Consider the following 17,280-nt stretch of genomic DNA (forward strand, 5'->3'; position numbering starts at 1 on the left):
CTGATTACCCACACCACCAAATCGGTTACCACCCTAGATTGGAAAGTGCCGCCTGTGCCCTTCTAAGTCATTTGTTACCCACATGTAACTCAAACTAGTGCTGGCAACCTAGGATACACGCTGGAATCGCCTGGGGAGCTTTTGAGGCACGATCCCTCGGTCCCACCCGCCAAGGTCCTGGTGAAATCGGGTTTTAAAAGCTCCCCGGCTGATTCTAATGTGCAACCAGGGTTGAGACCCAGTGAACTAAGTAACCGCCCTCAGTCCATACGTGAACAAAAGGAGCAGGGACTGCGGATTGGGGCAACTTTGCCAAACACTGGGTGGCCTTGGGTCAGTGTTTTGGGCCTCAGTTTCTTTATCTGCACAATGGGTCAAGACTAAGACTGCAAAGCCCCCTGCAGCGTAACAGTTCTCTTCTGGGACGCGGATCGGCATCTCCGAGATCCTGGAAGCCCGCTCCCCTCTCTCCCCATCCCTCTGTTGGCCTTTCCGGTTTCCGCGCCCCTAGGCGCTTGCTCGGGGGTCCCAGAGGAAGCCGCGAGCTCTGCCGGCCGCCCCGGCGCGCCCGCTGCCCCGCTCGGGCCCTCGCTGCGGGCGCACAAAGCCCCCGGCGCTGACGTCAGGGCCCCTCTCGGCGCGGCCGGCCCCCAGTGCAGGCGGAGCCCGCCGTGCTCCCACCCCGGCCCCGGAGCCAGGAGCGAGGAGCCAGCCGCCAGCCCAGCAGCCCAGCGCAGCCCGCCCGAGCCCGGCCCGCGCACGTGCCCGCCGGACCTGCAAACTTGTGCCCCCGGCTCTGCGCGTCCCCAGGGAGCCCGAGCGCCCGCAGCCCGCGCCCCGCCCGCCCGTCTCCAGCCATGGGTAAGCGAGCGCGCTGGCCCCGCGCCACGGCCACGGCCACGGCCTCGCCCCTCGCCCAGGAGGGGCGCGCCCTGCCCAGGGGCCCAGCCCCGCTCAGGTGGGGCTTCCCGGGGCACCTCCGCGACGGGCCGGGCTCGGGAGGCGGGGGCTGGGGGTGGGAGGGGCGCGGCGCAGGTGTCCGGAACGCCCAGGTGCGCGTCCCTGCCCCGTCCTCGGGGCGTCCCCACCCGGGCGGCGCTCAGCCTGTGCCCCCGCGGCGGGCGGCTTGCGGGAGGGCAAGAGCTGGGTTCCCGGGAGGGGTTGCAGAGAGAGCCGACGGAGCGTCCCGGGCTGCGGGCTCCTGCTTCATTTTAAGGCGGCGGTAGAGAGGAGCTTCTTGCCCATTTCCCGGGACGCTCTGCTGTCGCCCGAGCTCCCGGCTTGGAGTCCGGTCCTGTCCCACTCTGCCGTGGTCCTTTTCGCCTTCAACCCACATTAAACAAACGCCCAGTTCCCCAAGCCTGGGGTCTTCTGAGAGCTCATTTGGGAACCATGACCCTTGAAACCAGGAAGGTGGGAGGGGAGAGGGACAGGATGGGACAGAAGGTGAGTCTCTTTTCTTTGTCCCCTGTTCCAACTATCAAAATGCGGACCTGGGCGCAGGTGGAGACGGTGTGCCAAGCGGGTTCCAAAGCATTTGGGAGATCGACTACTAACGGTGAAAACCCAGTTCTGGAGATGGAAAGTCTCCAACCTGGCTGGGGCGGATGTTAGGCGGCTGTAGGATTCTTTCTGTCACCTCCTAACACCCCTGAAATGCTGCTGTCAGCAACATGTCGTTAAATGGGCACTCTGTTTCGCAAGGAAAACTCGTAAAGAGTGCCGTGGAAATCAACCTAATTCCGCCACAGCCCTGGAAAGGTCTGAGAGCTGTCCTTGGGAAAGGGTTTTCTCTCCCCTGCTCGACTATCCTTCTCTAGTGGCAGACAGCCTCCAGCCACAAGCTCCACAAAAGCCGCAAAGACTGTGAAGAGCCCCTCCGAAGCATTCCTAATGAGGAAGTCAGTGGGTTTAACCATTGCCGGCTAATAGTGAGGGCTTGGGAAGTCCCTGCCCTACCCCGATCCCCCAGCCTTGGCCCCTTACCCTCATCCTACATTCCCTCTGCTGTGTGTGTGTGTAGGGGGTAATTTTGTATCGATTAAAATTTTGGTGAGGGATAGTAAGGAGGACACATTATTTTTCATTTACAAGGAAGTGCAAAGAATTTTATAGTTAAATCTTGTTTGAAAAAATTTACGAGGTGATCAAAATATGAAAGGAAATAAAGCCCCTGAATTCAACAGGAAAATTTCTTACCAAAGAGTTAGAGAGCTAGGATAAGATTCTTCTAGAAAGGGCAGAATTGGGTGACCTGTAACTCTGGTGCCTACTTCTCTTGATGCCCCCACAGTGAGTGGTCACATCACTCAATGCCCCCTTTTAAATGAGATTCGTCCGCAAAAATCAGATGGCTGCTGCTCAGCTGGTAACTCTTTTGGCAATGCTTGGCACAAAGATGTTGAGGTTACACAGAAGTGCAGTACTGAGGAAAGCATTAACTACTTCTCCCGAAATAAAGTTATTTCTGGTTTTTTAATGCTAGGCATTGGGATTTGTACGGGTTAGAAATTGAGCGTCGAATTGCCACATGAGGAGCTTCTTCAGAATGGCTTTCATAATACTCTGGGCTTCCTTGGGGGCGGGCCTTACTTTTCAATAGGTGTGGAAGTTAGATGCAGTTCTCATGAAGCAAATGCCCAAACCAGAGGCCTGTTCTCAAGGAAGTACTTTGTGTCTTGGACAATCGTTGGTTCTACACTTGAATTGCCAGTTTATGTTAATTTGTGCATACCTCACTGGTGCTGGCAGTATCCTTGGTTTTAGTTTTTAGTTTTTACATAAAAAAACCCAGTTCCCTTCATGCCAAAAAGGAAACATACTGATTTCCTTTGGTAGATTCTTAGTAAATACACTACAGGGCCATGAACTGGCTTTATTTTTCCAGATGTATTCAATTACCGAACATACCCTTGTGAATATTTTAATTGAAATGATTTAATGTTGGGAAAATTCGAACCATTGGTCCACTGAGATGGGACTTTGGTTCTCATACAAGTTACTTCCTTAACCTGGTATCAGTTAATTTACTGGTAAAATGGGTGAGATTTGTGGAAATAAAAGCCCCTTCAGACTCAAATTTTAAGGTATTCAAATCTTTAAGTTAAAAAATAAAATAATGAGCAATGGCGGTGTGTACAATTTTATCTTTCAATGCATCTTAAAAGAAAACTTTTTTTTATTGTTGTGCCAATTGATTTTTTAAAGTTTTTTTATTGTTTTTATTTTTCCTTTGTCTCCCCAAAGCCCCCCAGTACATGGTTGTATATTTTAGTTGTGGGTCCTTCTACTTGTGGCGTGTGGGATGCCTCCTCAGTATGGCCTGACTATGCGCGGTGCCATGTCCGTGCCCAGGATCCAAACTGGCGAAACCCTGGGCCGCCGAAGTGGAGCATGCGAACTTAACCACTGGGCCACAGGGCCAGCCGCAGCCAGTTGATTTTTTTATGACTTTGTTGAGATATAATTCACATGCCGTACAACTTACACGTTTGTGTACAGTCAGTGATTTTTAGTATATTCAGAGTTATGCAGCTACCACCGCTATCTGTAAAACATCGTTATCCCCCCCAAAAGAAACCCTGTACCCATTAATAGTCAGTCCCCATTCCTCCCTCCTCCCAGCCCCTGGCAACCACTAATCTACTTTCTGTCTCATTTCATGTAAATGCAGTGAGCCAATTGATGTTTGAAGTGTGTTTGACTACTGAGTAACTTTGGTGGTTTTGCACAATGGGAAGATGTTGATGTATTGGTTGTATGCAGTACACCACCTAAATGAGTGTGTTGAAACTAATTATTTCACTGGCTGAAGAGTTCCACATTTGGCCATTGTGTGTGGCCTGCACGCGCGCATGCACATTCTCAGTGTTACTCTGGTTTTATCTGATGGAAACTCACATCGCCTAACAGAATTTTGATTCTGTAACCTTATTCATAGACACAGCAACTAAATGGATTCAATGCAATAACCTCTTATAAGGCATTTGTGGAATATCCATCTTGCTTTAATGTGGATCGTGTATCCAGAGAGAAATGCTGATTTTGTTTCATTAGTTGCCTGTAATTTTAAATGAAAATTATATGTGAAATGATCAGATACAGCAAAACAGCTAAATAATTGTTTTGATCCATTTTATGGTAAGGAAGTTTTTATAAGGATTATGAATTTAAACACAGTCCATCATTTCACTAAATAGCATTACAAAAACTGATTTAGGGCAGTTCTTAACTGTAATGCGCACACAAATCATCTGGCCATCTTGTGAAAAAAGCGTTTCTGATTCTGTGGGCTTGGGGAGGGCCTGAGTTTCTTCGTTTCTAGCAGGCTCCCAGGTGGTAGTGGTGCTGGTGCTGCTAGTACCCAGGGTCAGGAAATAGAGGAAAAGCAGGGCGAGCCAGAGGCCCAGCTCCCTGCCCCAGCAATTCCACTAACTTGCTATGTGATCTTGCGTCAGTCATTTTCTCTTCCTAATCTCAGTTTACTACAAAATAAAAAGATTGGATGAAATTATTTCCTTGGGCCCTTACAGATCTAAAAGGATGTAATTTTAAAAAAGAAAGGGTAATGTTATGCTTGAAAAACATGAGAAAACAGCTCCCTAATTGTTTAAACACTACTTGTTTCCATGAAGCCACATCACAGGCATCGTTTGTAGTTGGGTTGAATGCTGGCATCTTGACGTGCCCGACAACAGGACGATTGGCCCTTCTCCAAGGAGACTGGTGGAGGAAGCCATAATGTTCACCCTCTTTAGTACCTCTAGCTTAGGCTTCTCCTGCCCTCTTCTTTTTAGAGCTGCCCGCTCCAGAGAGCCTTTCCTTGCCCCACATGGGGCCCAGGCCACCTTCAGAGGCTAGACTCAGAAGGAAGCACACTGAGGACCCATGCATACAACATTTGGTTCTGGAAGTTTGCTAGGGAATTCAGACGTAACTGGAGACCAAGGAATGGTATCCTGATGAAGAGTTGAGCAGGAACTAGCCCCAGAATGCTCTAGCCTCCCTCCCTCTGAGTGTAAACATCTAGTAAGGAGCCCACCCTCCAGTCTTGGAGAGAGAGCTCTCTTCAGGTCTCAGGATGCAGACTGAAATTTTGAGTAAACCTCATAGTCCAGATAGCACAGAGTATTGTTTGTGACCAACAGGAAGTAATTAATTATTTAGTATATTTTTGCCCCAGCAAAATTGTTGCCCACACCACGTGGCCCCTCCAAGGGTTTCTTAGAGAAAAGCCTTATCTGCTGCATCTGGGGTCAAGCAGTTAGATGGTGTATTAAAAATGCCAAAGTGGTGAATCATAAAAAGTGCCATCTATGTGTCTTAAACGTTTCATTTAGCTTTAAACATTAATTTGCCAGTATTTTGTTGTAGAGTCAAGGTCTTTGCTTTGAGTGTGAGCCTTGAAGTCTTTCTTATGTATAAATCACAGCCAAAATTCATTGGCTTCTGATTTCCAGTTTCAGATTCTTTTAAAGGAGAATGAGAACTTAAAGGCGTTGGGAACCAATCTGTGTGCAGAATCCTTTTATATTACCTACCCCACCCACCTTAAACCTTCAAAATTTTCTTGCCCATACTTTTTTTGGCAACTGTTTTTCCAAGTGACTTGTTAAGATTCTTCTTTCCAAAGCAATCAACTTGGTTTTCAAAGAAATAAAACTCTTTTGTTTGGCATTCGTATTTTATTAGTTTGTGTAACATTAAATTAAATTTCATAATTATAGTAACAAGTACAACTGGCATAAACAGGTTTGGGAACAAACACAATGGACTCTTGTTAGGTACACAATTCAACTGGTAGAAGAAGTAGTACATAGATATCCTGGAGAATAGCCTAGAAACCAAGTTCTGTGGACAATGGTCAATATGGTTTACAAAAAGAGTAGAAAATATGGGGTGGTTGGGTGGGCCCATTAGGTGAACATTGGTAAGAGAGCTTCTACTGTATTTTTGAGCCAATATCATCCATTTAATACTTTTAACATGATTTTTCTAGGTACTATTAGCTGGCTTGTTAGTGGGTTTAATATGCCTTCTTTTCTGTTCAAATACCAAATTCGTCAGAGCAAAGATTGTGTTCTTCATCATTGTATCCCAATGTTCATTCAAATAATTGGCGTATTGTAGGTGCTTCACAAATGTTTGTTGAAAAGATAAGGGTTTTATCATATAAAATTCATTGTATTAAGGTCTGTCTACACTATAAATATATAGATTTCAAGGTATGCAAAATTATGTTCATTATGTGAACCCTGTGATAAAGTGTACTCAATTAAGTAGGGCAAATGGCATTAGTTATTCTTTAATAATATTAATACGTTAGCACAGATTTTCACAGAGTAACGGAATTTCAGAGCTTGAAGTCACTTTAAAAGTAATTCGATTGCTGTAGGCATACACAGACACGAAAACAACTTAAAAAGCAGTTTGAATGTTATTTCATTACTTTTTTTTTGCCTTTAGCTTTTTTCTTTTGATGTTATAAAATAGTTTCCTCTCTCTGGTGAAAAGTACTTCCTTCTTGTCAGATTTTTGAAGTTTAGGAAAGCTTGGAGTGAAACACTTTGTTTCAGTGAAACTCATTAGTGCCCTGAGGATTAAAAGGTAAGAACAGTTTTGTGTTTCCAATCTCACTTTGTGTAATTGGATTAAATGAGCACCTATCACCATGCTGAGCAACTAGCATGTGCCAATCTGGAAGCCTTTGAGTTCCTGTTACGCGCCCATCACGGTGAAGGCTCTCAGAGAAGAATAAGACAGCTGCTCATTCAACAAGCATTCAGAGTCATGCTCAGATGAGCCAGGTGCTGTGCTGTCTTGAAGCAAACAATAAACAAATAAATAAACAAAACCCAGTCCTGTCCTCAAATCACCACAGTCCTTTCGGAGAGGCAGATAAACACTTATAATAGAAGCAAGTACAAGGTCCTGTAGAATATTTTCCTCTGTCTGAGGCAAAAAGGGGATGGCATTTCAGAAAGGGATTCCCTGGGGAGGCAGTTACCTTTGCTCTGAGTCTTGAAGGATGAGTGGGATGACAGGGGTCAGAATGTGTGGGAGAGGACATTCCAGGCCCTGGGTACAGATGAGCAACAGCAGGAGGCATGGCAGAGGCAGCTGCCTGGGCATGTTGAGGAATTGGGCATGGCCTGAATGTAAGGGACTGAGGAGGCTGAGGCTAGAAGAGAGACCAGGGCAGCCAGTGAAAAGCCAGGAAAGAACTTGATCATTACTCTGTTGGTCAGAGAGAATCACAAACGGATTTTAAACAGGGAAGTAAACAGCTGGAAATAATGACAGTCTACTTCAGGGGTAAAAGAATCATTAATGTCTAATTGTAAAATTCTAAGTAAAAATCTAGGAGTTCTAAGAAGGATGAGACCTTGTAGCTTGTATGAAGCTTCTGGTGGAGACTTGGATTTGAGGTGTGTTGAGAAGGGCAGAAAGGATTAGGATACACATGGAAGAGAGGAAAGAGGGAGCAAAGTTTACTGGTTGGAATCCTGAAGAAACTGGCCTGGCCATAGCATAGAATGAGTGTGGGGAAAAGTAGAAAATAAGATGGGGGGAAGACAACTGAAAGCCAGATGGGGAGTAGCAAATTTGAATTGATTACAGATTGACACATATAAATGAATCTTGCAAAAATGTTTTAAATCTTGACTATTGCCTCTTCTCTTTCAAGGGATAAAGTGGAGAAGAAAGGAAGTAAAAGCCTTTCTGGGATGGAAAGGGTGATCTTTGGTGTGACTCCAGAGGGGTTGGGTTGAAATGGAATCCAGTCCTTGTCTATCTATTTATTTGATTATTAATCTTAAAAGTGGCATTATTTCTCCCTTAAATATTTGAAAGAATTTACCAGTGAAGCTATCTGGGTCTGGAGTTTTCTTTGTGGAAATATTTTAAATTATGAACTATATTTCTTTAACAGTTTTGATAAGTTGTGTTTTTCAAGGATTTTTTTCCATCTTATCTAGGTTGATAACTTTACTGGCATAAAGTTATTCATAATATTCTTGCCTTATCTGTTTAATCCTGTTTTCTGTAGGCTCTGTAGTGATGTTCTCAAGTTCATTCCTAGTGATTCAGGTAATTTGTATTCTCTTTATTTTTCTTGATCAATCTTGACCATTTATTTTAAAATTTATTTTAGTAGGTTGATACTTACATCTGATAATTACATCTGATAGATGAGCTTACCACTTAATAAAAAGGAATACACTTTCTAGTAATCAGAAAATAGGATTTTAAAATCTAGAAGTAAAAATTGCTTACTTGGTTAGAAAAAAAAATCTGCCAAAGGAAAAAGTATTTAAATCTGATCTTTTGAATTTTACTATTCAGCTGTATATAACTCAGTATATTTGAACTTGGTGTGACAAGATCTATTGGAAATCATTTTAGTTAAAGTTGTTGCTTAGTATTTGCTTGTGTATTTATTTGTTTTCTGTAGGACTGTTAAATTCTACTTTCTTCTTTGGAGCAGCTGGAGACAGATACTGAAGTAAAAGAAGTCTCTTTTCCTTCCCTTCCCTTTCAAGGGTACTTTTAGAGCAGGATTTCTCGACCTCAGCACTATTGACATTTTGCGCTGGGTATTCTTTGTTGTGAGAGGCTGTTCTGTGCACTGTAGGATGTTTAGCAGCATCCCTGGCCTCTACCCACTGTGTTCCAGGAACACTCCCCTGGTTGTGACAACCAAAAAAGTCTCCAGACATTGCCAAATAACAGCCATTGCGGGGCAAAAATGCCTCCTGTTGAGAACAACTACTTTAGAGTAAGAAGGGTTGAGAACCTTTTTGCTTCGCAGTATTATAAAATCTGAGTAATGGCATCGTTGAGGACTTGGTTGAGCACATCTGCGGACTGGGAAGATCTCTGGTTAAAAAGGTGTTATGCTTCCAAAAGGGAGACTTGAATTTTTCCAGCTGAAGGAAGTTTTGTTTTTTTTACCTTTTTCTAACATCATCAGAGAATCTGGAGATCTAATGGGGAACCTTGCAGAGCAGCTAATTCCCTCTTTCTTTGGAGTAAAATAGTACCTAAACCATTTCAATAATGAGACCAAACACCCCTGGGAATAGAGAGTGTCTGGCTTTCCTTGGGAACTTGTTCTGATGGCCAGTGCACTTTATCCCTGAAAAGGACTGAATCTATACCAAGTTCGTTTTGCTTCCTAAAATCATTTTCATCATCTTTTGTTCTCTTCATTAAGTAGAAAGATGTCAAGGATCTAGTTCCACTTCTTAGCATCTTTAATTACCTTGATGGCCTTTCCAAATTTAGAATTCATCTCCTTAGCTATAATCAAATCTACCCAGATTAAGCCTTTAAGGCAGCCTTCCCGCATGTTCTGTTCAGTCCTTAGGGTCTCTGGTCATGACTTCATTATGCCTTTTCATATGTTTGAGAGATGCTGGAGTTGTAAGAGAAAGGACTGATTTTCCCCTTATTGCTCTGACAACCTTTGATCTCCCCACCCACCCCCACGCCAGCCTTAACTCCTCCCCTCAGATGGAGACCTTAAGTCGGTGTTTTCTGAGAGATCTGAGCACACTTGCTGAATAGTTCTAGCGTAAAAAGAGCAGGAAGGTTAGAAGTGAAGGTTAGAAGGAGCCTAGAAAATCTGCTATTTTGTATGTGCGTCAGGTCACTCTTTTAGGTTTAGGAATGTGGTGTTTCACAGCAATTCCCTGAAAAGAATGTTTAAATGGTGCGTTTGAAAATGGCAGCTTAAATTCAGGCATCTGTTCCTTCACACAAGGAGCAAAGAATGGAGCTGTAATTAGCAAAGAAATTCAAACCCTCAAGATAACTTTATTTGATGTAGCACTTTATATTTTCCTTTAAGTTTTCTGATGTGGCATATTCTGACAATTTCCATGGTAAGTAAAACAGAATTCAGAACATTAAAGAGATGAATTGCCATTCCATGAATCATTACCATTTTGCAAAGCCATGTCCCGGATTACCAAAAATTGGTTTGAGCTCTATTATATAATGATATTTTGTCACAAATATTTTTAGATCTTTTGTAAGTGGCATGAATATTATACAGCCATTTTAAAATTTATTATTGAAGTATAATATTATACCAAAAGTGGGCAAATCATAAGCAAACAGCTTGATAAATTTCACAAACTTAACTAGTACATAGAGTAAGGACCAGAGCATTACCAGCCCCTCAGGACTCCGTTGCAAGGTCCCTTTCAGGCACCCCCCACCAGGGTAATCGCTTCTAATTTCTGCCAAAATAGTTTTGCCTGGTTTTGGAATGGAATCATACAGTATGAGCTCTTATGTCGGACAGCTTTTGAGCAACATTAATAACATTATTTTAAAACTTGGTGATGTTTTCTGTCCAGAAAATAGACCTGTTTCTAAATCACATGGTTAAAAGCATTTATTAAAGCCTTCGTGTCATGCTGTGCTAGGGAGTGCCTAAACCACTGCTTCCTGCCCTCTATTTAGGTGGAAAGTATTGACACAGGAGATCTGAGAAAGACTGAGAATAACTGATGAGAGAAGAGATAGGTGCATGGCAAACATGGATACAGCTGAAGAGATTACAAAGATAAGGCATCCCCATTATCCAGCTGGGAAATGGAAAGTACATCATGAGGGGTTGTGAATAAAGAGGGAGTTGTAGATGTCACGTGTTCATTCAGGATATGATCAGTATGAATATTTTCTGGCTTCGGGGTCTAAGGATATAACAGATGTTGAGATCTCCTCCCAATTAGTTTCCTGAAGAAGATAGAGTTTTAGGAATTATCTGAATTAACAGTAATTAGTGAACTGTTGACTAGTGGGTGTTCTGAGTGGAGTGCAGGTTTGGAAAAAGGGTTGAAGGCCTGAGATGATTTCTGGTTTTCATCTTGAAAATTTTTAGAAATAGATATAAAGCTATTTTTGCCAAATTAACTTTTCTTCTTGTGTTGTTTGGACTTAGACAATAATAATCTGCCTTCATTCCTTCAGTGAGGAATTTTGTCCTCTTGTTGACTGAAGTAATGGAGTCAGCAAAAGGAATACCTTGTCATCACATGGAGCTGGCTTTAAATTGTATAGTGTCACCACTGCTTGCCAAGTAGTGGTATCAATTTATACTCCCACCAGTAGTGTATGAGCACTCTAGTTTCTCTGTACCTTCGCCAGCATTTGGTATTGTCACAGTGTTTAATTTTTCAACAATTTGATAGGTATGAAGTGGTATTTCATTGTTTTTTATGTTGAATTTCCCTAAAGAGGTTGAAAGTTTTGGGTAGGTTATTAGCCGTTTGGGTTTTCTCTTTCATTTATATCCTTGTTTGCTTTTTTCTTACTGACTTGTAGCAATTCGTTATACATTCTGGATACTAATCCTTAGTTAAATGTGTTGTTGTCAATATCATCTTCCTCTCTGTGGCTTATCTTTTAACTCTGTTAAAAACATCTTTTGTTGTGCTGAATATTTTTTATTGTGATAAAGCCCTAATTATCAATCTCTTCCTCTGTTCTTTTATGATCTATGCCTTTTATTTTTGCCTTGTTTTCAAATTGTTCCTATCTCCAAGGTCATGAAGATATACTTCTATACTCCTATATTTTCTTTTAAAGTTTTTTTTTTAAGTATGCTTTTCCTTTTTCAGTATTTATTCCTTTGGGATTTTAGTTGTTTGGTATAGTATGAGGTAAAAATCTATTTTTATTTTATATTTCCTATATAGAAACCACCACATACTTAATCCTTTACCCCCTGATTTTTATATAATACCATCTCTCACATATTAAATTTACATGTGTGTACATCTCTGGCCTCCGTTCTGTTCCTTGGGTCTGTTTTGCCATCCATGTGCTAAGACTGCACTGTCCTAATTACTATAGATTTATAGTAATCCTGGGTATCTCCTAGGAGAAGTTTTCTCTTCTTGCTCTTCTTCAAAAGTATCTGAGATACTCATCATTTTTTCTTTTGGAATCAGCTTTTCATGTTCCACAAACATCTTTGTTAGGATTTTGAGTGGGATTACAGTGAATTTACAGAATAAGTTTTGTGATAGTCAATCTGTTCGCTATTGAACCTTCCATTTTTCTACGTGGTGTATCTCTACATATAATTAGATCTTCTTTTATATCCCCCAATAATGTTTTTGCACACCTTTTAAAAATCTGTTAAAGGTCCCTCATGGTTTCTGTGGCTTTTTTACAGAGAAAAAAATAAATCAGTTGGGGTCAAATCTGATTCCACGGAATGTCATGGTTTCCTTCCACAGATCTGTGCCTTCTAAAAGTGCGGCTAAAGGGCCAAACTTGTTCAGATTAACATAGAAGCTGTAGGGAGAGCTGAATCTGAGGTATTATGTCCCAGCCCGGTCGCGAGACCTGAAATGAAGTGAGGTATTTTTACTTAAACCAACCTTTGACATGTTATAGTAAGAAAAGAAATAAAACCCTCAATATATTAAAATGTGGATTTCTTCTAAAAGAAAAGTATGACCCGATTTGCTCCATTATGAAGACCAAGTTTACATTCAGGATGCAAATTCCTAGTTGAAAGAGAAAGAAAAAAAGCCAATTTTCCACTAGTATCTTAGAGCGATGCCGCCCAGGTAACCCTAGAGCGATCTCAACATGGCTCTTCTGTTGGACCGGTACCTCCACATTTGATGATGTTACTCATGAAAATGAACTTCTCTCGTTCAATTCAAGATTACCTAGTTTCCCTAAGTGGTTTAATGGAAAATCTTTTCCTGGAATGTTTCTACAGAGCTGCTCACCCTGCGAAGAGGAGGCCAGCACTGGACTGGAGCGTGAGCTTGATTTATTCTGGAAAGCGGTTTATTCAGCCGTCAAATGAGATTACGTGTGCGGCTGTTACCCATCACTTCACCGAAATATTCTTATTCCTCCACAAGGCCTCAAACCTTTATTTATTTATTTGGAGGTAACAGAAATCACAAATGTAAATTCTCCTAAGACATATCTTTGGAAATGCAATTTTTAATAGAGTGCTGTTACTCCCTTACTGTTGATGATGGCCAGAACAAAATGAGACTGCTGGACATTTTCTCCACACTGCCTGCTGTCCCTGGACACCATCCTCCACCAACCAACACATACACACACACACACACTTCGATACATTTAGATTTGAGTAATCCTGAAAGGCCCCGGTCATAAGTAGCCACTCTTAAAATCCACTTCTTTTTGTCATGTGTTTTTGTCTTGGAGTGGTCTCTCAGTGTAGAAACTCTAGGATTTAAAATTGAAGTCCAAATTTGGGCATGGAAGTTAAGTTCTTTTTACTTTTTATCATCTTATTTTAGCGTTTAGAGAATTTAGCAAAAATGGTGGTATTTCTACTTTGTGATTGAATTGCGGTTTCCTCAGCCAAACATGACAAGTGAGAGATCATTAGAAAGAAAAAGAAGACTTCTGACCAAAGTAACGTGACATAGAGTGGGTTGTTGATTAGAAGCCTCTGCTTGGTTGGTGGCTTGACAGTTTTGATGTGCTGCCTGGGCAGGCTCTCTCCTTGGTGCTCAGAGGCAGTATTTGGAAAGTCAGGCACTCATTCTTTCAGGGACTGGTGAGAAATGGAGGCCTCAGATTCTTTAAGAAGCAACAATGAGGTATTTTTTGTTTGAAGAAGAATTTGTCAGTTAGACCGATGGTTCTCCACTGGGGTCGATTTTGCCCCCCAGGAGACAGTTGACAATGTCTGGAGGCATTTTTGGTTATTAGAACCAGGGTGGAGGGGAGTGTGTACTAGCATCTAGTGGGTAGAGGCCAGAGATGCTGCTAAACATCCTACAATGCACAGGACCTGCCCCTCCCCCAACAAAGAGCCCTCTGGGCTGCAATGTCAAGAGTGCCAAGGTTGGGAAATGCTGACTTAGACTGAACTTTTGAAGTCATGACAGACAACCTGCAAACTTTTAAAACATATAGCCCATGGGAAGGTTTGAGATTTGGACTGAAATAGGGCAAGAGATTCTAGACGCAAGGGACCCAGGTGTAGAAGGAGTTGCCCAGTTTAGAAGGTGCCTTTCTGAAGGGGAGCCTTTAGGACAAGCCTCTCCCTGATGTGGACAGACCTAGTCCTGAATGCCACTAATTACTGGTGCTGATATGGACCTACTGGTTTAGTTTAGTTGATTTCCATTGAACTCTTACCACAGACAAGGCATTCTTTATGAGAATAATGAAACAGATGAGGATAGCATATGTTATAAAACTGAGTCATAATTAGCTTTGGAAAATTCTTTTTACCTGAAAGCTTTTATTTATTTATTATCTCAGCCTCTTTCTAGCCAACTCTCAAATATTCGTGTAACAAAAGAACAGAGCATAGAACATTGAAGTGAACCAACTATTTTTTCATACCATTTAATTTCAAGCAACAGGTTTAACCTTTTTATTTTCTTCTGAGAGCTGCTAATGAATAGGCAATGGCTGGTTCAAGTGTCCTGTTTCCCTGGCTTTCCCAATCCTTGGTGAAGACATTGAGATATACGAAATCGACACTATTGGACTATTTTTGGCGTACACTATGGCATTTTCATATGGCTCAGGCTAGTACAGCCTAGCTGTCCAACAAGGTCAAAAGAAGGTAGTAGCCTAAATATTCCCTCCCTAGGGCCATTTCCAGCGTAGTATTGCAGTGAGACAGAAGACGTGTGTGTGTACACCTGTCTGGGTAATTGTTCAGTGTGAAGTGGAGGAAGTTCTCTAGGTATGTTCAGTCTGTTATTTCAGTTATATTTAGTGAATGCCTCTCGGTGGTTTAATACTGGCATATAAAATTAATTGTAGTCAGTATTTGTAGGAAAGTTTTTCCTCCATGTTTTTAGTTGAAATTGGTAAAAATGTGGTCATTTCCAGATGTGTCAAGTTTTTATGTCCGTACTGTTTAGTTATTCTTAAACATATTTATAGCTCTACCTTACTATGAATTTTCAATGGGTGCATTTTACTTTAACATCTTTGTGAGAAAAATCCAATATAATTTCACATACCGAGACATCTACACAGGTTGTTTGAAAGTCTTATTCTTTTGTATTATTTCAGTAAAACTGCTAAACATTCATGAGCATTACTTGAAATAAATAAGTATAAAATTTATTGAGTAAATAAAATATAAAATTGCTCTTTGAGGGTGAAATTAAGAACAGGGAAACCCCTACCGTGGTTTTTAGAATTAGTTCATCCTGACATGAAGCAGCAAGTAGTCAGAACCCTGTTTATTATAGGACTTATCCTTATATTTGAAAGCACATATTTATTCATGAAAATATCATCAAACAAAAATCATCGAGCCATATATTGGCCAGTCAAGAAACTCTCTTTTTCTATCCCCAACCCCTACCTCCAGTCCGTTTGCCTAATCCATCTTTGTGATGTCCACCATACTGGCATACTATTATTTGAAATCTCTGTGATCAAAGGTTTGGCTTCTCCTGACTCTTCCCTGAAGCTGAAGAGAGTTTAGATGATATCTCCAAATAAGTAAATAAAGAGAGTTGAGAAGTGAAGGAAGTAAGAGACCATGAAGGAAGGAAAGATTTGCCCCACTGTAGCTCATCAGCCCAGGTAACTGGGAGTTGTCTCTGCTTCCATTCCCATGAGGATATGTCTCTCTAATGCTACAGGGAAGGTCTAACATTTTGTCGTTGTCATAGTCAGCCACAGAGATGCCTGGGGAGAAAGAAGACTGTTAGAGCTAAAGCCAAAGCCCTGAACGTCCACAGTAGTTATTTGCTGTGAGGTTGCTGCTTTTGTTGATACCATCGAAGGCATTATTTGAGACATAGCTTGATTTACCAGCCAGCTTCCCAACTTTCATCATGCACATTCTTTCCTCAAGTGCAGTTGTAACAACTATGGTGGCGAATAAGAGTCCTTGTCCTTGAGAAAGAACCCACGGTCTGGTGGAGAGATGTACCCCTGCAAGCAGAGGAATTGTCATAAGGATTAAAAGCAAAACAACAGAAATGTGTTCAAAAAAGCATTTTCTCCTGGTAATAGAATGATGCCAATATTGGTCTACATTTCTACCACATATATTACCATATAGTAGACGTTTCTCTCTTCTTTTATGTAGTAGCTGACTATTTTAATGACAGTATTAACAAGTTTCAGATTTAGTCATATCTGAATGTTGCTACTTTTGCAAGTGAACGTCCTGTGGAAACATATTCAGTGGGGGAGAATCAGACCTTTGCAAAAGGGCATTTTCTGAATGTAGCAAATTGTCATTGATAGTTTAATGCAGTTAGGAAAATAGAGACGGTTGGTAATAAAACTCATCAAAACCTCAAGTTGTGTCACAGAATAAACTATAAATCATGTCAGTAACTTTAACATAATGAAACATCATCATTACATGATACTTCCTTCCATAGAAGCCTGGTGACACCCTGGCAGGAACCTGAACATTAATTAAGGTGTTAGTTGAATGCCTGACAAATTCTAGTCTCTTATATAGTTTAGTCTCCAGTGGAATGCTTCATTTAATTATTTCTATAATTTTATTACCTATGAAAACTTATCTCTAGGGTAGAGGAGATAGGGTATATGTTATTGTTGCCATGGTAACTTTGTACTTGAAATGGCAGGCTGTGCTTACTTGGTTTAAAAATATCTCCAGTTGGATTGCTATAAAAATCTTTACACATAATTTGCTCATGTCCAGTGAGTCACTCCTCATTGAACTGGCATTTCAGCGAATGACTTGATCACGTAACTTGTTTTGAGAGATACCAGAGGTTATTACGATAAAGCACTAAAGATATTTTGTTTCCATCATTTAAAAATTTGAATATTTAACAAATAGCTTACGTGTATCCTTGCCATGTTTAACGGAGTGATGTAACCTTAACGGGTTGTCTCTCGATACCTGAGGCCTCAGAATGCTTTGGACTTGCGTGTGACCTGGGGCGTCTTCAGTTCAGTTACTGAAGCGTTGGGCCCACTTTCCACTTGAGTCACTACAACAGTGGACTTGAATAGGTCAGTCTATTCCTGTCTCCTCTCTGCTGTCACGGAGGTCCCATTACACCCAACCTGTGGCCTTGTTTTATTTATTTATTTATTGAAGATGGAACCTCCTTAAACCACACACACACACACAAACACACACGTGCACACACACACATGAATTAATAAATGAATACATGTTCTTCGTAAACAAACGTACGCAGCGTGGAATGCTACATCATTTTCCATGCAATAGCCTGGAGTGGGTGCCCAGGAGCCTCGTGGCCTCCTTTGTGGAGTGGGCCTTGTGGCAGCTAT

The 17,280-nt window shown here is 41.6% G+C and overlaps 1 protein-coding gene across 1 annotated transcript in view; it reads left to right on the forward strand.

Annotated features, from left to right (window-relative positions):
• The first annotated feature begins 638 nt into the window (after nt 1–638).
• GPM6B (glycoprotein M6B) overlaps nt 639–17,280 on the forward strand; it is a 151,833-nt gene continuing 135,191 nt past the window's right edge. Inside the window, exon 1 of the mRNA XM_046673855.1 lies at nt 639–861. Coding sequence (XP_046529811.1) covers nt 858–861 — 4 coding nt within the window. The 5' untranslated portion in view covers nt 639–857. The remainder of the gene's footprint in view (nt 862–17,280) is intronic.

This window comes from Equus quagga, chromosome 10 (genome assembly GCF_021613505.1).
Source record: "Equus quagga isolate Etosha38 chromosome 10, UCLA_HA_Equagga_1.0, whole genome shotgun sequence".
NCBI lineage: Eukaryota > Metazoa > Chordata > Mammalia > Perissodactyla > Equidae > Equus > Equus quagga.